The 24,547-nt window shown below is 38.8% G+C and overlaps 1 protein-coding gene across 1 annotated transcript in view; it reads left to right on the top strand.

Moving 5' to 3' along the window:
- The window catches only part of ADGRB3 (adhesion G protein-coupled receptor B3), a gene marked incomplete at both ends in the record, with an annotated part of 531,496 nt that overhangs the window by 184,489 nt on the left and 322,460 nt on the right, over positions 1 to 24,547 (top strand). The window contains 2 exons of the mRNA XM_081313695.1: positions 19,406 to 19,507; positions 19,994 to 20,100. Of these exons, the coding sequence (XP_081169821.1) occupies positions 19,406 to 19,507; positions 19,994 to 20,100 (209 nt within the window). The remainder of the gene's footprint in view (positions 1 to 19,405; positions 19,508 to 19,993; positions 20,101 to 24,547) is intronic.

Below are 24,547 nucleotides of genomic sequence, written 5' to 3' on the forward strand. Positions count from 1 at the left end.
CACAAGGTAAAACTGTTTCATAAAATTACATTGAAATCTCTTTTGGCTTAATAGAACTTAAATATATGCTGCTTATTACAATCCTATGTCTACTAAGGACTGAGGCCATTTAATGAAACTTGGACTTAGGAAAGTTTGTGTAGGACTGCCGTCTATATCTTTGATTGAAATAAATTAAAATGTGTAAATGTACTTAATTTGAGTTCAGTTTGTTCTCTCTACTCCAGGGTAATTACAGAATCTTTCCCTTGGCAAACAGGGGAAGGACAAATGTTCATTCAATCATCTGAAATCATAATTGGACAAAATTAATTGTTATCTTTCTATTCCTGATGTTTTTTGTTGTTTTTTATATAGCAAATTAGCTCAGTTATGTAACTGTTATGCATTTTAGCTTGATATTTTAAATTCCACACTTTCATTTTATGTATCTGTAGTATCTTCGTTAAATACTTACAGTATATTTCATTATCATGACAATAGACAACAAACCCTCCTTAATTATACAAACACAAATATGACAGCAAACAAACAAAGAGGCCATTGTGGATGACTTAATATGTAATTTCAAGGTTTTTTTGTGAATATCTAAGGTAATTTCACTGGGATTGATTTTCCTCCATGGCAAGCATGGAGTCAGAACTAGATAGTGCCTTGTTCTTTGCTCCTGCTCATAGATACATATCCAAGGCTATTAGGTAGTGAAATAGGCTAGAACTGTATATTTCTCCTCCCTTTCTGATCTTTCTCCTTCACTTGGTGAAATCACATGAAGTCCTGGAAAGTCTGTGCTAGACCTTAAGCAACTGTCAATCTAAAATCAGCACACACTACAAAAGGTGCTAAAGCCTTTGGAGAACCTAATGAGAATATTGCTCAGTCAGAATTATTCCATGGTTTTATTGTCCAATGGACCGTGCAGCTGCACGTTCATGATCTCTTATTTCTACTTTTACGATCTGTGGCTATAAAGCTTGCTTTGAAACAATATATAAGTTGGTGGGATAATCAGCAATAATGGAGATCAGAGCTGCAAAGTGAAATGGGAAAAAGAGCCTAATTTCACTCTGCTCTTTCATGGTACAACCTTCTCCATAACTAGTCAACATTATGGAAATGCAAAAGATATTTGTGGTCCCTAAGACATATCTGTTCCAATGGAATCAGGGATCCAACATCTATCAACTGTTGATTGGATTTCTTCTGGACATTTTTAATTATTTATTTACCCTGCCTACTAGCAAATCAATGCAAACCCATGGCATTGTACAAAACAGTCAACAATAAAGCATCCAAAATCCATCCAAATATCTTCAACAACTGTACCTCTAGTTTCTCCTTTAAATGCCTTTTATGACAGAGATAATTACAGCAATAAAAAAGTAATTACATATGCAGATATGGTTCACTCAGATTCTATGAATAAACTAAAAACACAGCAAGAACTCCTCAGTGAAAGCTGGAATATACCATGGCTCATATATTTTCAAATTGTCAGAAGAATAAAATTGAATCTCAAGAATGAAGGAGAAACATTTTGAAAAAACCCAAGAAACGGAGACTCTAATACAAAACCAGCACCACCTATTATGGTATGCATATATATTACTTAGATATAGACTAAGAGAAAATAGCTGTAGCCACCCATAGTTTCTGTTCCTCAATCACACTGTTACAGCACAACAGAACTGATAATCTACGTCAATGGTGTCAAACTGGCAGTCTACAGGCCGGATGCATCACATGCAAGCCACGCCCACCCTGGCTCCACAAAGGCAAAAAACATTGCAATATGTCACAATATGCCACGTGACGCAATCGAGTTTGACACCCGTGATCTACTGCTGCTGATAAAAAAAACGACTACTTCCTCTGGGTTGCTGGTAGCAGGAACTTCTCAAAAACTTTTCATCCAGCATCACCACTCAAATTGGCTGGGTCCATCATGGAAGGAGAGAAGTAGACTCATTCTGATGCCATACTGACTGCTCCTGGAAGTGTATTATCAGAGAACTACCATCTTCGGCTGCCCATTTTTATGTTGCCTCTTCTTTGCTCCACCTCCTTTTTTAAGGTTGGTGGCAACAAGAAAGTATGCTGAAGACCATTGGAAATCCTTTTCCTTAGTTCAGGTACAAATACTGTAGGTAGCCAGAGATTTGTTGTGTTTCCCAGCCCTCAAGAGAGCTAGGAATAGAACACTTCCATTTGCTAATCAATCTCTAACTCAGAGACAGGCAATCTGATGTCCTACTGATATTTTAGGATATTATGTCTAACTAACTGGTTGGGAATTATAAAAAATCATACTGCTAAATATGGTTGAAATCTTAGATTGCCTTTTTTGCCTAGGTAATAAATAACAGCACATTTGGATGGTAAGTGATTTACTGCACAAGATCCAAAACAGTGAATTTTGAAAAGTAAATTCTAATGATTTGTCAGTCAAGCACTCCATCAGCTCTCTTGTGATTGAGACACAGCTGTGACAGAGAGGAGTCACTATCCCTTATAGCTCCAGTGCCATACAGTTAATACCTGGTCCTTGTCTGCTTGCCGTGGTTCTTCCCAGGCATAGGAGATTGCTTAATGTGAGATGGCTCACCTTGGATGAGAATGTTAGCACATCTAAATACTAGAAAGCTATCTAAACCAATATAACAAAGAAACAAACATTTGATCAAGTCTGGATCACTGCCCAGGAGGGAAAAGGTAAACTTCTATCGTGGGATAAGAGTCTTCCATTGTTTAGTCAACTGTACTTATTGGAGGCTGCTTTGTGGAGAGCAAACGAAGACTTGCAGAGAGAGCAAAGAATTAGCAACAGTATGTAGGAGATACATTCCCTGAGCCTGGAGCTTTAGAACAGGAGCACACATCTTTTTTTTCCTAAAAGCAATCCCCTTTGGAGTGAAGAAGGAACCTGTATTTCCCTCAATGACTTGACCAAAAACATAAGCTAAATCTGATTTCATTTAAATTGCATTTAAGTATTTTTATTAAAATTAATATGTTTTACCCTCTATTATGTTGCTATGTTGTTCCATCAAAAACTATTATTCGAAAGTTATTTTGAGGGGTCTGGCTGGTTGCATCCAAAGCTTAGGGAGACATAGATTTTGTATCCTTTTTTGAGGGTTAGTCTCCTTGCTGTTTTATGTGTTGGCTGTTAAGGCTAATTTTCTTTCTGGTCTTTGGAGTTCTGCCCATTTCAGGAAATACTGCATGTCCAGGAACCCAGGAAGGCATCCCTCATGCTTTCATTCTTGCTCATTTGGTTCTCAGAGGATGCATTCTGAGGCCACCCTCCACCGTAGGTTTTCAGCCAGCTTTATATCATTGAAAACACACTAGTTCATTCTTGCCCTCATGCTAAGCCACAAGAAACATAATAGAAAAGGTTTGACCAGGTCAGAGCATGCAAGTTTTGGTTAAGAACCAGAGACTTCTATAGAAGAGACTTCTGTGAACAGATTTCCCTGACTTCTGTGCTCCGGGTACATTTCCCACTGGTGGTGCATAGCCCTTGGAGATGGCAGCAGCGCTGTTAGCTTGTTGTGCTCCATGCATAAAACTTGCAAGTGGAAAGTATTTATGAATGTTTGGTAGCAGAGATCAGATGAATGTAGGTGGTGGCTGGAGTTTGTCCCCTGACAGGGGGCTATAGAGTACCAAGGAAAAGATTTTATAGAAATAAAAGAAGAAGACGAAGCCACAGTATTTTATCCATGAGAAAGCTTAGGTAGAAAGGCATACTGAAGACAGTTGTGTCGGTTTTGGTTTGGAGGTTTGTGTCAATCGCTCCTTCGTCTTGACTTCCTCCTTTTTCTTTCCTGCCACGCTTGATTCTTGGAGTCGAATTTGGTAATGGGTGCATAGTTTTGGAAGTGACAAGGCAAAATTCTTTTGGAAAGAGTCTCTTTTATGCCAAGTGCTCCATTTGGGAGAAATGTGCAATGAAGCCCCAAGTGTGAATTCACAGTATGAACCCAAGAAGACCTAATTCTTTGCTCTGCCCTATAATACTATCTGTAACTCTATGCTCATATAATTACTTATATACTAGTGGCAATGTGTTGTGAATGCTGAATTGCACATTTCTTAAATAATATTTTATTGACAATTTGGTAATTTCAAATATCAATAATCCGATATATACTATATATCAGATATATGCTAGGCTAGGCTAGGCTATGATCTCAGCTTATGGTACGTGTCACACCTGGAACAGGGCAGTAAGGTATGTAAAATTCACTCTCTGGAGGCCAGAGGGATGCCCCCAAATTCAGAAAGTTAATTTAGACATTGGATTGCCTCTCCTCCCTCTTTGCCAGCCTTGGAGTTAGATGTCTGTGTTGAGGGGTCTTTGATCTTGTGGCTGATCTGAAGTTTTGGGCAGACGGTGATAATTCACTAGATCTTAAGTCTTTGTAGCTCTGAGGCACTCTGTCCATGCTAAGTAAATTTATATTATCTCAATAACTTTTCTGAATTTATTCCTTCCTGGATTAAATCACCTAATAAAACATTTTTCTTCTTACTTTTGCCCTTTGATTCAGAAACTGACAAGGGCATTCCAACCAAACAATAGGATTCCTTTTCCTGTGGTTTAGCCATGTTCCTGAAAATTCAATTTTTTCCCCCAATGTTTTTTCCTCCAGAAGTGGCTACATTCTAGAACCTCTGGAATACATCTGTTATCATCCCCAGGGAGCATTACCCCATGTGAGGGAAGTCAGGAAAAATAAGGGTCCAACATAATTCCAGACTGAACACAGTCATTTTAGCTCATAGCTATTTTGCGTATAATTCTTGAGAGAGTATTGCATCACTGTGTAAATAATGTATGACTCTTGATTACAGGAACAGAGCCCTATTATTTTCTTGGCAACCCTAATGAGGTTCTATAACCTGGTTTTCTTTAGGGCTTAAATAAAACTGTATTTCTGGGTTTTCTTGGTGATCTCTTATCCAAGCACTAATCAGGACTGAATTTCCATATGTTGTCTTCAAGAAGAGCCAAGTTTGCTAGGTGTCACTGCCTACTGATAGGCAGTCTGTTAATCAATGGCCCTCCTGTTTTATTTCTTCACATTTTGGGTAGAAAGTTCCTTTCAGTATCTCATTACCCCTAATTAAAAATATTAAATGACTGTCACGGTTTATTTACTGATATATTAATTTCACCTCCAAATTCAAGTAGAAGCACAATTCTCTTATAGTCAAGTGTGGTGCTACTAGTTCAGCATCTCCTGTGATCTTACAGCCCAGCAACGTTTGAAATGAACATAAATTAAGGATCCATCCGCCTTAGAGATGTACATTTGTTGGCAATTGTGACCAGCATGTCATGATTTATAATTATCATATATTTAAATCTGTTTGATCTTACAAGAAATTTTGTCGTGCTTATCAGCTTTGTGCATAAGGCCAGTAACATATAATCATTGCTGTTTTGATACCTGGTGAAAGAGAATAATTGAAGGAAAATAATCTAAGATTACACAGTGCCAGTTCAGAGGATTCTTCCAGGCATAAAAGCCCTGATGAAAACATGAATGTTTGGCATGCAAAATGGCAATTCCGTCTATGATTTGTCAGGGAAAGAAGTGACTGTGTGTCCCCAGGATATAAGCTCTAGCAGAGTTTTGCCCTTGCATTGAATTAAGAAATAAACTGCTGGGCTCTGGAGTCACCTAAACAATTGCTCAAATTAATTTGACGGAATTGTTTGTCACGACATGGAACAGCTCATTCTGTGTGCAAAAGAAAAAAAAACTAAAAATGGATAATTTGTCTGTTGTAAGGGTAAGCTGAATAAGACTTGGGAAAAGGTTTTCTAAAAATAAGGACAAGTCATGAAGACAACCTTTAAGTTCTTACCTCCCCCGGTAAAAAATATAATATAAATTAATGATAATTTCTGGTACAAGTCAAAATATTCTAATAATTTTATGAGGATTTAAAAAAAATATTTAGATCTAATCTAATTTTGATAAAAACAACTTTAGGTCAAGAAAAGGATAGGATAACATACTCCACAATTATCATTATCACCAATAATACAGAAATGTTTGTGATTTTATAATTGTGTGGTGATTAAATTGTTTAAATTAGGTGTGTCCAACCTTGACCCACAGGCTGGACAGCCAATACTGCAGCCCCACAAGATCATAAATTTTTAACTTTATTATGTAATTTGTATACAGCACACAGTACATTAACTATATTATATATTTTATATGCAGCCCAAGACAATTCCTCTTCTCTCAATGCGGCCCAGGCAAGCCAAAAGGTTGGACAACCATGGCTTAGATTTCAATTTTTTTGTAAAAGTAGAGCAGTGATTTCATTTTGAACAAAAGAAGAGTCATTTTAAGAGTAAAAGCTCAAGTAACAGAAAAAGGGGTTTTCTAAAAAGAAAAAAAAATGCTGACGTATGCTAGTGCCAACCATAAATCTGAAATTTGTGTGCACAAGCATTCTTGTTTATTTACTGGATTTATAGCTGCCATCAGACAACAAACAACATAACATATAAGCCATTCATTTATTTAGTGTATGGCATCTATAGAGGCCATGTAAAGTATAGTAGTGAGCATATAAGCCAAGATGCCCAAGATTTTTTTTAAAAAAAGCAAAACCCAATGCAATACAATTTTTATGCAATTTATATTTATAAACCTGTTGGCATTTATGATGGTCTTCAGAGAGAGAGGGAAGGAGAGAGGAAGGGAGGGAGGGAAAATGTTTTTGTTAATGGAGATCACTAGTATCATTGATAGACATGTTTTCTATCCATCCAGTAGGCAAGGATGAAGCAAGATGAATCTTTGATATCTTTTTTGTTTCCTTCCCAAGCAATTATTGCACAGCATGGCTAACAAAAACAAATCTAGGGACACATATAATATGGCAAAATAAAAATGCTACTTCTGCCTAGAAGCAAATTTTGTTCATGTATTACTTCTAGTCAGCTTCTTCCTTTAAATAAGCTCCAAACCAGTTTATACATTTTAAATAAGTTAAAAGATGTAAATGTGTTGTTCATTAATAAATATAAAATTAATAAACAGAATATGATAGTATGTCAAATAGCAAGTGGATGATAAAATGAAAGCCATATTTTAGAATCAAGACTTCTGGCAGGGTAATTCATATGAAGAAATTGTTGAAAGAGAGAAATCCAATTTACCATCTAGCAAAAATACAATAATTTTGATTATCGACAGAGGTTACCACCCGATCAAAAACCCTCTATGTAAAATTTGCTATCTCACCCCCAGTTTTGGCCTCTGATAATAACTATAGTATTTTTTAGCCCAGCTTCGCAGACATTCCTAAGATGTTGTTGGCTGATTTTCTTCCGGGTGAAAATGGGATGGGAGTACTAGAGTCATCCATTTTCTAGCAATAGCAATAGTATTTAGTCTTATATATCACTTCACAGTGTTTTACAGCCCTCTCTAAGCAGTTTACAGAGTCAGCATATTGCCCCAACAATCTGGGCCCTCATTTTACCGACGGATGGAAGGATGGAAGGCTGAGTCAACCTTGAGCCAGTCAGAATCAAATTTCTGACTGTGGGCAGAGTTAGCCTGCAATACTGCATTCTAACCACTGTGCCATCACTTTCTAGGCACAAAGGTCTGTTTGAGAGACTGTGTATCTTCCCAATGGTAGCAAGAAAATCATAGATACATACAGGACACCATCCACCAGCCCGCTTTTATAGCCAACCAAGAGTGATAAGCTCCTGTTAAAGTTATTGAGTGAAGTCTTAGCCAGTGCATCATTCTTTTTGCCTTGAGCCTGTGTTCCCTTAGTCCTTTTCCAGTTCAGCAGATCTGTCGTAACTACTCAGGACTGGCCTGCATTTCTCCATGTCTATCTCATGTACTTCAGAGGCATGACTGTTGATTTGGTTTACTGAATTTACAACTAAATATGTGGGAATAGCATCTACCTAACACAGCCATTTAAAGAGTTGCAAACAAGTACAGTAATTTTGTGTATCATTCTATTTTCTTTTTCTTGTGGGTAACATGCTTATGAAATGAATAGAAAAAAATGGCAGCTTTCTATACCAGGGCTCTTATGAAATAAATAGTATCATCTGATGTTACTTGACTGCTAGGCATTTCTGTTCAGAAAGAGAAAATGAGAGCGGGGGAGAGTAGGAAAGAAAAAATACATTATGCACATATTTTAATACCAAAAGGTGGTATAAAGGAGGAAGACATCACAGCATACATTTTAGTTATTGGATAGATTTATATCTTATCTTGCCTTCAGAAGCCCAAGACAATATAACATTTTCTCCAGGCTTTCCCTACAACAACAATCCTGTGAGGCAGGTTGAATTAAGAAAGTGACTGTCCATAGGTTACCCAGTGTGGTTCCCTGGTAGAGAATCAAACTTGGGTCTTTTTTTTTATTCTAATCTTGCACCTTAATCACTACACCACACACTGTAAAAAGCTCAGATCAAATTGTAGATGCTTGATGGTATTTCCAGGGTAACTTGGATTACATCATTATTGTAGCTGTACAATAAGCAATGTACTTTTAAATAGGGACTGTTTTGTTTGTAATGCTTTTTTTACAAAGTGGAATAAAGTCAGGTTCCCCTTTTTGTTTCTTTCGGTGGTACATTAGTGTGGTTTTGTGAAGGTAGATGCTGTATTTGTTTTGTTCCTTTTTTGGACGTAAATGGCCACCCATTTTAACCAGCTAACTTTCGCAGCCTGTATAAATTCACTTGAACAGTCTGCTGTTCAAAGGAAAACCGAGTGCACCTTGCTGTTAAGAAGTGTTTTGCATGTTGAAGTGTACAAATCTGAGCCCTGATATTACTAGTTAAAACCGAGGAGAGACCGGAGATCTCTGCATGGAACTTGGGAGTTTCTACTGGTGAGTGAAGCTAATATTAAGCTAAAAGAACAAATGCAACTGGATGGGATAAAGCAGCTTTCTTTGTTCCTTTTGTGGCTTTTACCTCTGTGGCAATGTATCACTGCATCCCTTTATTTTAGATAGTTTAAAAAAACACCTGTTTATGAAGTCTGATTATGCACATAGTTAACTAAATATATTTATTATAAGGTGTGGGGTTTTTTAAAATAAAAGCAACATAGATCAAATTGTAAAAGATCAGTCCCGGCACTATGAACCTGAAAAAAATGTTTTAACATTTAATGAACTATGTGCAGTCATGTTCATACCCTACATTCAAGATAAGAAGAAGCGCTGTGTGCGAATCCTGTTATGTACTGGGCTCTTAAAGAATACCACGTGGTTTGCTGGAGCAGCTAACGGCTCTCCAGCAACCCAGACTATAAGTCTCCTGTGCTGCAATTGGCTATCTCCTGGCGGCAATGGCTGATTCAAACCTATTGGCTACCACCTAGGGGCTAGACTATATATTGCGGCTAGTTGCAGCCTTTTCCCCAGTACAGTTTTTGCATGAAATAAACTATGAGTTACCTTGTACTCAGCTCTGCATCTTCATTCCTGCGCCAAATAACCTGCTGTTTAACAGTGGCGATGAAGGTGGGATCCTGCTTCGCTGATTAAGAGTTGAAGTCTACGAGGGAAAGGCAGCACACGCTGGAGGGAAAAGGCATTTCCCCCCCCCCCAAGGTCGGCTATCAAGCTACACTAGCGACCTCGTGCTCAGTGGACTCATTCCCTGAGCCTGGAAGCAGGATCTGGAAGAACGCAGGAACCAGCAAAAGAATGCTGAGAGAATTTGACGTGAAACACCCAGAGGAATGGCCATCATATCTATCACAAGTAGAAAACTACCTCAGGGCCAATCAGATCGCGGAAGAAGGACTGAAGGCCGCAACGCTACTCTGCATGTGCGGCCCAGCAACCTTTGATTTGGCCAAGAACCTTTTCACGCCGATACTGATCGGAGCAGTCAAAAAGAAGCTAACCAGGCACTTCCAGCCTAAGATGTCTGAAATGGCTTGGCGGTTCAAGTTCGACCAAAGAGTGCAGCAACTGGGTGAATCAGCTTCCGAGTTCATAGCGGGCCTGAGACAGGCCACACACCTTTGCAAATTTTCAAATTTAGAAGAGCGACTACGAGACCGGCTCGTCTGCGGCCTATGGGACAGAACGCTTCAGCAGAGACTCTTTGCTAGGCCAAATTTAACGTTTTCTGAAGCACAAGACGAGGTGATGGCCGACAAAGCTGCCGAGGATGCCGTTCAAACAGTGCAGCCTGCCAAATAGACAAGGTTTGAAGAAACAGTCCACCAAGAGGACGACAAATGTACCGAAGAATTCTCCGAGGAGGAAGAACCTGAAATCAACCGACTCCAAAAGCAGCCCAACACACAACACCGAAACAGCCAGCAGTCAGAGGACAATTACAAGGCACTTCTCTTACCAAGATGTAAGGGGTGTGGCGGCAACCATTTTCACGCCAACTGCAGATTTCGATCAGCCATGTGCAGAGCTTGCAGAAGGACAGGCCACATTGCAGTGGTTTGCAGAGCCCACCAGAGAGACCGGCCACCCAAATACCAGTCGGAAGAACTGACTAGGGGAGGTACTGGGGCCCAGGGGCCAGTTAGTGAGGGTTTTTTCAGAAGCCATAGAAGCGTATGCTGCACTGGGGCTCCACGCCCCCTCAAACCCAAACTTAAGCTCATGATAGAGCTACAAGGAGTTCCATGTAAGATGGAATTAGACTCTGGCTCAGCAGTTTCAATTATTTCTCAAGACACTTTTAACTTCGTGTGTAGGTGCAGTAATTGTTGGGCCAAACTAAGACCCTCAGATATAATCCTAACTGATTTTCAAAATGCTCACATTAAAGTTTTGGGAGAAACCACTTCGTTGGTAAAGTTTAAAGGGTTTTGGGAGTACCTGGATGTAATAGTAGTAGGGGGCCAGAGAACAAGTCTCATTGGACTCAATTGGTTTGATGCCTTAGGTATTCAGATTACTGGCATAAACCAGACGCAAACTGCAGACCTCGTGTCAGTATGCAAGGAATATGCAGATGTTTTTGATTCAACACTAGGCAAATACATAGGCCTGCCTATCTCATTTAAGTTAGATCCTAACGTAGTCCCAATCAGGGTTAAGCCTTGTAGAGTCCCCTTTGCCTTAAAACATAAAATTGATTCCAAAATCGATAAGCTCATAGAACAGGGTGTGTTATAGCCTGTTAATGGTGGGGAGTGGGAAACTCCTATAGTCACCCCACTTAAAGCCAATGGGGAAGTTCGCATTTGTGCTGATTATAAATGCACTCTAAATAAAGCCCTCAAGCAACATGCTTACCCGGTCCCAGTGGTCAATCATATTTTAACCTCCTTGCAAGGGGGTACTATTTTTGCTAAACATGATTTAGCACAGGCCTATCAGCAATTGCTGGTTGATGAGGCCACAGCTGCGGCTCAAATGATCATGACTCACAGGGGGGCTTTCAAAGTTAAATGCTTACAGTATGGAGTCAGTGTGGCACTGGGTATTTTTCAGGGAATCATGGAGCATACACTCAAGGGTATTCAGGGCATCTGCCCTTATTTTGAAAAAGAGGCCCTGGCCATTCTTGCTGGAATAAAAAAAAATCCATGACTATTTATATGGCAGGGATTTTACGATATACACTGACCACAAACCTCTGTTGGGACTTTTCACCACAGACAAACAAACCCCCCACATACTATCTCCAAGAATGCTGAGATGGTCTATTTTTCTATCTGCATACAATTTTAAATTAATTCACAAACTGGGCAAGGAAATGGGCCATGGTGATGGCCTCAGCAGACTACCACTGCCACTAATGGATCCTAATCCAGCTCCAGCTGCTAAAATATTGTTCATACAGGACATACCTGAATTTCCTCTCCATGCAGGGGACATTGCTGCTGAAACTGCCACAGATAAAATACTTAGTAGAGTGTTGTCATGGGTATGCACAGGCTGGTTGGATAAAAGTCCAGGCTCAGAATTTCAGAGCTATTTTGTCAAGAGGCATGAGTTATCTGCCCATAAAGGGTGCATTTTATGGGGAAACAGAGTCATAATTCCCACTTCCCTAAGAGACAGGGTTTTACAATCATTACATGACAGCCATCCAGGCATTGTCAGAACGAAAGCTTTAGCTAGAAGCTACCTCTGGTGGCCTGGCCTTGATAAGGCCTTTGAGGCTCAAGTCCATGGTTGTTATACATGCCAGCAATCTAGGCCTGAAATGCCACAGACTCCAGTTCACAGGTGGGAGGAAACGCACACTCCCTGGTCTAGGGTTCACATAGACTACGCTGGGCCTTTTCAGGGACAGCTCTTCCTTATAGTACTGGATAGCCACTCAAAATGGCTGGAAATAATTCCAGTTCCTAACATGACTACTGCTAGGACCATCCAGGTGCTGAGAAAACTCTTTGCCACACATGGGTTGCCAGATGTCTTAGTTTCAGACAATGGGGCCCAATTCACTGCTGCTGAATTTGAGGCCTAGTGTTGTGACCCCAGCCCCGGAGGGTGCTTTATCTTCACATGCGGACTCGGAGGATGATATGGGGGAGGAGGAAGCTGACACGAGCAATGTGCCGGAGGGGACAACTCCCCCTCATGAGTCAGCAAGAACTGACTGGCTGACGTGCCTATGGACCCCAGCCAAATAGAGGAGGAAACAGAACAGCAAGCAGAGGCCAATAGCAGCGAGGAGCCCCTATTGGATGCAAGAGAAAGACATAGGATCCGTCGGCAACAGCAGCAACAACTATTGCAGTGCCCCAAGAGGCGTGGCCGGGAGATGTAGGGCCACACCCTACAGAGTATAAAAGGGGTGTGGCTGTGCAGGAAAGGCGTGGTGAACAATTTGTTGGCATTTTGAGATTTGTAACATGTCTGCCTACATCTGGGCTTTGAAGCTGCTGGCCGTCTGCCAAGGACATTGGAACATCGCCCGGTAATTACAAAAGTGCTGTCTGATATAAACCTTGGGAGAGAGTTGTCTGTTAGAAGACCAGCTTTTGTTTGTTCGGCCTACATTTGGCTTCTGCTGGACTTTTGAGCCTCTTTATGGCTACTCATTGGGAGGGGACAGAATACCTTCCTTAGAGCTAATCTCATCAGACATGCAATGTCTGCGCCTTTTCATCCATCTTCTAATGCTCAAGCTGAGCGCATGGTGAGGACAATGAAGGAAGCACTCAAGTGCATTGTCACAGGTGACTGACATCACAGATTGGCAGATATTTTACTCTGCCAGCATTCTACGCCCTGCACTGCTACAGGCAAAAGTCCTGCAGAACTACGTTGGGGGAGGTGTTTGATTACTAAACTGGACTGGTTGCATCCAGATAGAGTGGCAGCAGAAGCCTCTCAACCAAAACCCCCAAGGGGGCTGCACATGGGCGATTGGGTTTGGGCCAGGAACTATGGTCATGGTAATCTGTGGGTTCCTGGTCAAATAACCAAGGTATCCAGACCCCTATCTTATGAAGTGGGGTTGGAGGGAGGGCGAGTTGTCAGACGACACATTGATCAGATCAGGAAATGGTTTCCAGAACAGCCACTAAGTGAGGACTGTGTCATATTTCCCTCCCAAGGTCCTCAAACTTGTGGCCAAGCCAGTCCTAACATGGTCTATCAGGACTTTTCCTTCTTAACTGAAGCAGAGCCGGAGGGAGAACTGGGGAGCCCTGGAGTGCAACATGGCTCCCCTGAAGGAGCAAGCCAACCAAACTTCAGCAAGCGCTGTGCCTACTCTGCTGAAGAGTCTGACTCTGGGGTGGGCCAACCTGGAGAGGCCAGCCAGAGTGCATCAAATCCCCTTGACTCAGGAGCACAAAGGGACACAAGTCTACCCAGCCCACTGGGTAAGCTGGTAGACCACAAAGTGATGGGAACTCCAAGACGTTCCTCTAGGGCACACAAGCCTCCTTCATATCTTGCAGATTACGTTGTAAAATAAAGAGCTATATATTGTTGTAATTCCTGTTGCCACTACACTACAGAAACTAGTGCTATGATGTAACTGTCTAATAGTGCCATTTTTGAAGCCTATTCATTTAGACGTTGTTTAATAACATTGTAACCTACATTGTTTTTTTTTACTTTTATTATTATTATCACTTTTATTTTAGTGTGTTTGGATAACGAGTCTTGACAATTGTTGAGACTAATTGGTGTTATTATAGTCTGGTCTAAGAGGGGAGGGGTGTTATGTACTGGGCTCTTAAAGAATACCACGTGGGTTGCTGGAGCAGCTAACGGTTCTCCAGCAACCCAGACTACAAGTCTCCTGTGCTGCGATTGGCTATCTCTTGGCGGCAATGGCTGATTCAAACCTATTGACTGCTGCCTAGGGGCTAGACTGTATATTGCGGCTAGTTGAAGCCTTTTCCCCAGTGCAGTTTATGCACGAAATAAACTATGAGTTACCTTGTACTCAGCTCCGTGTCTTCATTCCTGCACCAAAGAACCCGCTATTTAACAAATCCCAGGGGAAACAAATCCCCATGCTTCAGAACAGTTCTTTTTTAGCAGTTAGGATGAAGTGAAAACAGCTCCATTTCTTAAATGTTTGCCATTAAGATATATTCTTGCTCTTCTGTCACTGTCAGCTTTCTTGACATGATCTGAAACAGCTTTGACTGAAGTAATTTTAGCAACCTATTTCATGCACTTCACATTAGCTTCAAGAAACATCTGCAGGGATATTTTGTCATCTGTTAAAGTGCTCATTTCTTGCTTCCGTAGAACCTTGCATTTCAACTAGATGTGTTTGCCATCTCAGGGCAAAAAAAACCAAGGTAGCATCTCATAAAAATGTTCACATGCTGAATTAGTAAATCTGTAGAAGCAGAAAAAAATGCACAGCTTTGTTTGATGTATTTACTAGATGTGAATGCAAATCCTGATTTACAATACCAAATGGATTACTATATATTTATAGTATATTAATATACTATATAAATAGTATAGTATAGTATAGTATAGTATAGTATAGTATAGTATAGTATAGTATAGTATAGTATAGTATAGTATAGTATAGTATAGTATAGTATAGTATAGTATAGTATAGTATAGTATAGTATAGTATAGTATAGTATATTTATATTCTAAAAGAATCTCATGGCACCTGAAGAACTTTTCTTTTTAAAGAAAAGTAAATGGCAGGTGTACTTTGGGGAATGTTTTCCATTTAATTTTGAAAGCATGTTATCGCTGTTCTCACAATGCAATTGGGAGGCTGTCCATTTTTAAAATGGCTGCAGAGGGGGATGTAACTAGTCACAAAGCACCAATATACAGAATGTTTTTGGTCATACTCTCCAACCTGTCTTCAAAATGCTTTTTACTAACCCTGCTTAACATTTGCCTTATTTTGCAACAGATCAGCATACTTTTAGACAAGTTCTAGGCTACTCTATTATTTTTTTTTTTTAAATAAGAAGTCCATGGGCTCAGCTGGGCCCCAGGAGCATTGCTAGAAGTGAAAAATAAATGACTCTGGAAGCAAGTGTGTCACTGGGAAGACTTGCAGGTTCTTAGTTTCTTCAAAAATGACATATGTTGTCAAAATACCTTTGAGAAAACAATTGCTTAAATATAAAATTCAGTTTGGTCAAGGACAGTAATTAGATACATGAATCTGCTATTATTTAATGTGTTGATATAGATCTAAACCAGGGGTCCCCTCCTGTGGGCCATGAGGGGTTTGCAACTGGGCTGTGAAAATGGCCGGTGAGTGTGCCCACGGGCATGTGCATCCTCATTTGCACGAGCAGCAGGTGCGCACTCCATTTGTGTGAGCAGCAGGCATGCATGCATGCCACTTAGAAAAATGGAGCTGCGTGCATGCTTGCTAGTTGCTTCCATGAACTATCCCCTTCCTCCCCCGCCCCACCAGTCACAAAGCTGGAAACACTGGGGAACTCTGCTGTAAACAACAGCAACTAACAACTCTTTGCACTTCATCAAATAAAAAAGCCACAACAATAAAATTTTAGAAAAAGCTTATTTGTGTCCAGGAAGAAAGAAACCATATAAAATACTCGTAGTCCTCAAATTACTACCACAATTGAGCCCAAAATTTCTATTGCTAAGTGAGACAGTTGTTGAGTGAATGTTGGCCCATTGACAACCTTTCTTGCCATAACTGTTAGGTGAATCATTGCAGTTATTAAGTGAGGAACATGTTTGTGAATTGTTGACTTTGGTTGTTGGGAGGTCATAAAAGGTGATCACATGATGGCTGGGACACTGCAGCCATCATAAATGCGAGTCAGTTATACCAAGTGTCTGAATTTTGATCACATGACCATGGGCATGTCGCAACAATCATAAATGTGAAAAACGGTCACATTTGTAACTTTGAATGGTCTATAAATGCACTGTTATAAATTGAGGATTACCTGTAGAACAAAATCAAATACACCAACCACCCTGTCCCAAGGCCTGGGAGAACTGCAGAGCTTTTCAGTGCCTTTTTTTACATCATCGGAATGGGAGTCATACAAATCTCTGGGAAAATATTATTCCAGAGGGTAGATACCTATATCATGGATGTTTATCAGGAACCAACCTTTTCCTCATCTCATCAATAGTGATTGAAGTAGACCAGGGGTGTCAAACTGCCAGCCTACGGGCTGGACACGTCATCCAGAAGCCGCACCCACCCCATTGCCAGCAATGGCAAAACCATCCCATGACATCACGTGATGTCACACATTTGAGATGTCTGAAATAGACCATAGAGAAAGGGATACCATTATTGACAGTATCACAATTCTGAGAGATCAAGGAGCAAAAGGATGAATGCACCATCCTGGCACCATCAAAAGGCATTAACAAGCATGACCAGTGTTGTTTTTAGACTATATTTGTGCCTGAAATCTGCCTGGAAAGGGTCCATGTAATCCATTTCCTCCATGTTACTTTGGAACTATTTCCCACCTACCACCTTAATAACCTTCCCTTTTGAAGACTACAAAAAAAATGTGAGTCCAGCAATGTTTTGTTAAGGAGGGTCAAAGGAAACACCCACTTTCTGAGATAATAATAATAATAATAATAATAATAATAATAATAATAATAATTATTATTATTATTATTATTATTATTATTATTATTATTATTATTATTATTATTATTATTATTTATTTGTATACCGCCCTTCTCCCGAAGGACTCAGGGCGGTGAACAGGGCAATAAATAGTAAAATACAGAAATACAAAAATTAAGAATGGATTAAACAAAGTGCCCAGTACCTCAGAACAATAAGTTAAAATACATTTAAAACATTAAAACAATAATAAAACCCAAACCCATCAGGCCAGGCCGGCTTGTTCAAACAAGTAGGTCTTTAGATCCCATCGGAAGGAGCGAAGGTTGGGCGCCATCCGGAGCTCAACCAGTAAACGGGTAAGCTGATACTACTGCATGAATCACTTCCAAGCCAACTTTAAATACCCAGGAAAGGTTTGAAACTAAGAAACAGGTGACTGAGTTCACAGTTTGAAGGAAACTGTCCACTTCATATGGAGTTGTAGACTGAAGCCCAACACAAGGAAACCCACAAGACCATGCACCAAGCAGCTCAATTGAACTTGCCTAGTTGGAGTTCAACACTCAGCAAATCCAAATGATTTTATCTGTGAGATCACTAGAATATTGTTCCAGCAGCCCAGTAGATGTTCCTGTGACTCATCCCTACTCAACAAGAAATGAGACAACCTGATCAGGGCCATTGGAAATCTATCTATGGATGCATAAAGGTAGGGAAATGACACTTTGCCACCATTACCGGCACAACATAATCCCAAATATGGGCTCTTGATCAGGTTTGGTCATATATGTATATATATATATATATATATATATATATATATATATATATATATATATATATATATATATATATATATATATATATATATATATATATATATATATATATATATATATATATATATATATATATATATATATATATATATATATATATATATATATATATGTTTTTAAGTATTTGTCAAAGCTTTTTGAATATATATATACTGCTCAAAAAAAGGGAACAGAAAATAAGACATCCTACTATTAAATACAGTACATTGTGTTGTTTAAGTGTTCCCTTTATTTTTTGAGCAATATATATATATATATATATATATATATATGTGTGTGTATGTGTATGTATATATATATGTGTGTGTGTGTATACACACACACACACACACACACACACACACACACACACACACACACACACATATATATATATATATATATATATATATATATATATATATATATATATTAAAATACTTCACTCAGAAACCGAGTTGACCATGCTGATGGAACGATAGTAATGTCTCCTGCTATGAGAATACATAAAACACCCAGAACAGAAAATAAAAAAGCAAAATACACAAGCCAAACCATTTTACATTTCTTCCAGTTTGAATGCTCATCCCATATGCTTGCCCATTCTCTGGGGGGGAACGAACCAGGCTTGCAGACATTTAGAGAAGACCATCAAAGTCAGGGCCATCTCTGTAAACCTTTATAGCAAACCCTTTGCATTTTACCTGGAAACTTAACAGAGTCTTGCAACTTAGAACATAAGATTGTTGTGCAAGCTATGGCCTAAGGTTGTAAAGAGCAATATATTGTCCTACCCAAAGGGGAGAATGTTAGGTAGATGACTATGGCTTAACTGGTTGGGTTGGCAATATATATAAACTATGATTGTATTGTTGTAATAGAAACTGTATTGTATCACTTTAAATGTGTGATGATTGGCCAATGCTGTTTTTCCAATGGCCATAAGAGGGAGCTAGAGACATAGTTTCTTTCTCTCTGTTATCCTCTCTGTTACGTTTGCTGTTACTTGCTGATTATTGTGGTTTGTGGGTTTGCTACTGTTTGCTAAACCTGAAGAACTGTGTTTTGACTTACGGACTGGTAAGAAGACTCTGTATTGGATAATCCTTGGACTATTGTTATTTGCTATCATTTCTTTACTCATGTATGACCTGGACTGATTTTTTCTTGGACTGTGCTATTGTATTATTCCACAAGTAAATTCTTTTTACACACCTCAGTGTATCTGTGTGGTTGCTGCGTAAACTTGACTACTCTCAGTATCCTCTTTTAATGTGCAAGCTCTTGTTAGCTCAAGAGATACTCTGCACATTCCTTATCACATAGGACTGGGAGGGAACCTCAGAGGTCTTCCAGTTCAGTCCACTGCTCAAGGCAAGAGCCTTATACCATTCCAGTCAAATGGTTGCCCAGTCTGTTTTTTAAAATCTCCAGCACCCACAACTCCTGGAGGCAAGCTATTCAACTGATCAATTATTCTCACTGCATGTACTTGCCAAGTCCATAATTCATATTCAGTGTTTTGTTTTGTTTTAAATTGCAGCACCTTATGAGATATGTCCTGAAGATTATTTGATATCATTCGTTTGGAAAAGGACGCCAGCAGGGGATATGGCATTCAATCGATGCCCTCTTAATGCTACAGGTATTGTTACTGCTTCCTTAATCCAATCTGAATTATTATAAATCAGAAAAAAAATATATTTTGCCCCTTTATAGTTTACATGATTACAGTATTCTTTAAACTAAAATCTTCCAGTCCTAAATAATGTATACATTACTTTTTTTTAAAAAAAAAAATCTGTATGTTTCACACTTCGCCTCTGGGTACTTCCTGTAGTAAGCAATTATTATTCTATTCTTAAGCTAGTTTGCTGGAAATAATGACCTGGTCAACAAAAGAAATTCATAATATTCCTATATTTTACTCTGACCCTTTTCCTAAGGAAATCATTTTCCTAAGGAAAAGCTAATGCTTCCTATTATAATGTAATATTTGTGGTGCACGCTCTCAACAAGGATACAGAATTCTTCTGAATGGACTTCTTTGTGTTGATTCTGACTTGTGTTTCCATTGCATTTTTCTCCCCCTCCCCTCATCCTCCTTCTCCTTGTTCTTTATGACTCACAGGTACCACTAGCAGGCGCTGCTCTCTCAGCCTTCACGGAGTTGCCTTCTGGGAACAGCCGAGCTTTGCTAGATGCATATCAAATGAGTACAAACACTTGCAGCATTCAGTAGGTGCAAAGCCAGCTTTAGTACTTGCTCTATTTATTCATTGCTTAAACAACAACATTAAGGGGATAAACTGTTTTGCTATTCAGTCAGATCATCTGATGGCTAAAGAAAAATAAACGTTGCTAGAGGTGGGGGAGGGGGAATATGCATGTCATTTGTTTTCATCCTTTGTTTTATTATTTTGTTCAGGTTTATTTATTTATTTATTTTCCGACGAGCTCGTGTGATTATGAAATAATGCATGGTTTCTGGCCTTTCTTTCTATTCTTTCTCTTATAAAATGTTTATAGGCAGTGGAAGCCAGAAACTTCTTTAGGTTTACTAGGGAATCCTGATTGTGAATATATTAGATTTCCTGAAGCCACAGAACATTTTATAACTCATTCAGCGCTTTAATGGTACGCCCATAAATCAGTAGCACGGATACATTTTTTTCCCCCCTCAGTTCTACTTCAGCTGAGAACAAGCATAACGGCATAAATTTAGCACAAGAGATAACCAAAGAAAAATGACAGAAGCGCAGATTGCTTTTGAAAAGTGAATCAAAGATCTTTCTTTCTTTTCCAGATAATATGAACATATGGAAGTTCATTTCCCTCCATTCTAAATATTGTTTAGATTTGCAATAATTTCTTTATTACTTATTTTTTTTCTTGGTACACAACTTACAGGCTGCTCCAGTCAACTGACTCTGACTCCCCAGATTCGCTATTGGGATTAAAACAAATAATCTTAATAGCACTTAGTGCAAAAATAACCAGTCGAAGACTCTCTTAGCTATTTCTCTCCTTTCATTCTCCAAATGCCCTTTCCTCCCTATTTTCCTTTTTCACAATACCACCCCAAGGTGCTTTTGTCTCTATATAATTTATATTGCACTGGGCAGGCATAGCTTTGTATAAATGCACATTAAACACATACCAATTAGAAATTCTATTCCTGCTGTTGCCCTATTTCTCTTCCTCTGTAGGCAGTGGAAGTACATGCACATATCTGTCTGGGATCTTCCAGGCGGCACTGCTGTTCTTCCTCACTTCTGTCTAACCAGGAAAGAAGGAATAACAGCTGCCACTGACACGAGTTCCTACTGAACCTAACAACTGAACTTAACATTCTTGAATACAAGAATGTGAATTTTCTTTCTTCATATACCTTTTTGGCGGGTGGGGATGCAAACAAAAGTACAATTTTTTTAAATTTTATTTTAATTCCATTTATATCCCGCCCTTCTCCGAAGACTCAGGGCGGCTTACAAGCTTAGCAGTAGAGGTAATCCTCATTTTTTTATTTTATAGATATTTTATTGGTTTTTAACTATAACAATCTCTAGTGTCTGGTGTACAGCGTGTTGTCTTGGTTTATATTTTAACAAAAAAACGACAGTAATAATTAACCGTCAAAAATGATTAAATTTGATAATTCCATAATTAATATATTAATTAATAATACATTTCTTTGATCTTTCCCTCTCCCGTTTGTATTTTCCTTCTTCAACCTTAGCCAAAATATAATTCTTAATATTTTCAATATATAAATGATTAGGTATAGGCATTTTTTATATTTATATAATAATAATAATAATAATCTCTCTATATAACATTTTTTCAGTTTAGATTATTCTCATAACCATCATCTCATTAGTTCAGCATACATCCTATTTTTATAACTTTGTTCGCTTAGATTCCCTTATATTCAATCCAATTCTTATCAGTCATAATTTCTTCATATTAGTCATCTTCACTGCCTAAATTTTCCCATTTAGGTACATCATCCCAATATTTTATGTCATGCATTATAAAAATGCTATACTTTTTATAACTTTTATTTTTATTTTTTTATTTTTTTTATTTTTATAACTTTGTTCGCTTAGATTCCCTTATATTCAATCCAATTCTTATCAGTCATAATTTCTTCATATTAGTCATCTTCACTGCCTAAATTTTCCGATTTAGGTACATCATCCCAATATTTTATGTCATGCATTATAAAAATGCTACACTTTTTATCTGTCTTAAAATATCTGTGTATAATATCCTTTTTAATCAGTTTATATTTTACTTATATATTAATAAAAGTTACATCAACCTACTATTTTAACATTTAATATATTACAAAACATACTATATTACTTAAATCTCATTATCCTTCTTGTTATAAGGCCCCTTTATGTTCAAAATTCTCTGTTCTTTTAGTCATATTCAAAAAATGTTTATTCACGTAATAGTCCATCTGGTAGGGCAGACATGTCGAACACAAGGCCCGGGGGCCGGATTCGGCCCGCGAAGTGGTTTCATGTGGCCTGCGAAGCCATCCTGGAAACAGTGAGGGAATGGCCCCCACTGCCTTGGCCCTGGCCCAGAGACCCTCCTTCTGCCAGAGACCCTCAGATCTGTCCCACTCTTGCCCAGGCCCTCATAAGCACCCTTGATGTGAACGATGTAGAGCTGGCCATGCCCACCCAGTAGGCCATACGCACTCTAGCCACACCCACCCAGTAGGCCACGCCCAACCTGGCCATACCCACCCGGCCCTCTGAGGGCAACCACAATGCTGATGCGGCCCTCAATGAAATTGAGTTTGACACCCCTGTGGTAGGGCAAGTCAAACCTCTTGTATCTGTCTCTGGTCTTCTTCTTTTGCCAAGTAATTTTCCAAATTGATGTAATCTGTTTACCCAGTAGTTCCTGTATTTTTACAAATGTTGTTGGGAATACAAAAGATGAAGTAAGTAAGATAAATTCTTTCTGTCTCCCAAACTTTAATAATTCTCCTAATCATTTAGTTTTTCTTGTTGTATGAGAACCTTGTAGATTTCTTCCTGTTTGTGTCAAATTGTAATTCTTTTCCTTTGTTATTTCATCAATTTGATCATACTCTTCTAGTTTGTAATCTGCTGTCTTATTTGTTTGTTCCTTTGTTGTTATTTCCTGGGTATTTTTTAGTTGTAGATTTAGATCGGAAATATGCTTATTTAAATCCTCAAAGTTGTTCTGAATTTCGTTGTGGTTTGGATCTATTGTCATTTGTATTTGTCCTAACATTACATATATTTCCTCTGGGAAAGTATTTATCTTGCTTTGAAGTATTGCTTCTGTAGACCCTTGATTTTCCAGGCTAAGTCCTTCAGGAGAAAATATTGAATGTGGCATCCTGTCATTTTTTGATACGTATGTGATATCCATGTTCTCTCCCCGCTTCAGATAATCTTTCATCAATGTTTTAATTCAAAAGTCAATTTATCAGTCAATCAAAATTACAGATTCAATATATTAAGCCACTTTAAATCCTTCCTGCAAATTCTCCTCTAATAGATTAGCCAAAAAGCCAAGGTTGGTTTTTTTTCCCCCCATAAACAGTTCTTAGGTTTAAGCAACAGTCCAGGTGTGTGCTTTTTGTTTTTGTTTTCTTTCAAACACTTTTTAATCTTATAGCTGGCTCTTCCTTTGTTCCCATCTGTCTTCAAGGCTATTTGCAATTCAAGGGAACAACTTTTTTCTTTGTTTCTAGGCATTCTGCCAATTTCTGGGTCCTTATTGTTAGAGTTCTATTATCTGATTCTCCACTAGATGTCAGCAGTTATTTCTTTTTTCAGTTTTTCTTTCAATCAAAAAGTTATTTTTGTTATATATTTTTATAATTCCATCAGAAATATTTAGAGTATCATCTTGAAAGTTTTTTTTAATTCCTAGATTTGTCCAGACTGAAATATTTTAAATCAAATTTTAGTATATCTCTTTCCACCTTTTATGTTAATTTGCCGCTTCTATCTGTAAGGGAATGGGGATATAGTCCCCTTCCTTCACTTCTGGAGGTTTTCTTGCTTTGGGGATCTTTTCAAGGATTTAAATAGTAGATAGAAGAAAGAAAATCAGTACTCTCATTAATTCCAAGCACGCTGTTCACCGATGTTTAGGTTCGTGCTCTGGGACTTCGGCTGCAAGCAGCTTGGGCTAGATGCTGATCTCACACTAGCCTTTCTCCAGTTGGGTTAGGAGGGCTTTTCCGAGATCAAACAAAGCGATTGCAGTTGCTTCATGACTGATGGGGCGCCTCTCCTTCACAGTCACCTCTCCGGGGCAACTTTGGACTCATGTAGAATCCCCCAAGCAGGAACAAACAAGCCATGGGGAGTGGAGGACCACTCTGGCATAGCCATGTGCTGCAGACGCAAAAACCGGAAGTCCAGTAATCCTCATTTAATGACTGCCTTGTCAGGCAATATTCACTTACAACAGAGATTAGAAAGTAACTTTGCAACCAGTCCTCACATTTATAACTTCCAAAGGTTTGTAAAGCATAGTAAGCTGAAGTAAGATCATAACCACAGTTGTGGTTTTCACCTAGCAACCACACTGCTTAACAATGGAGTTGCTGTTAGGAATCCTAATTGTGGTCACTAAATGAGATCATTTTTTTTCAAATAATCTTAAAAAATTATTTAAATTC

The sequence above is a fragment of the Vipera berus genome, assembly GCF_964194415.1.
Source record: "Vipera berus genome assembly, chromosome: 1".
Classification (NCBI taxonomy): domain Eukaryota; kingdom Metazoa; phylum Chordata; class Lepidosauria; order Squamata; family Viperidae; genus Vipera; species Vipera berus.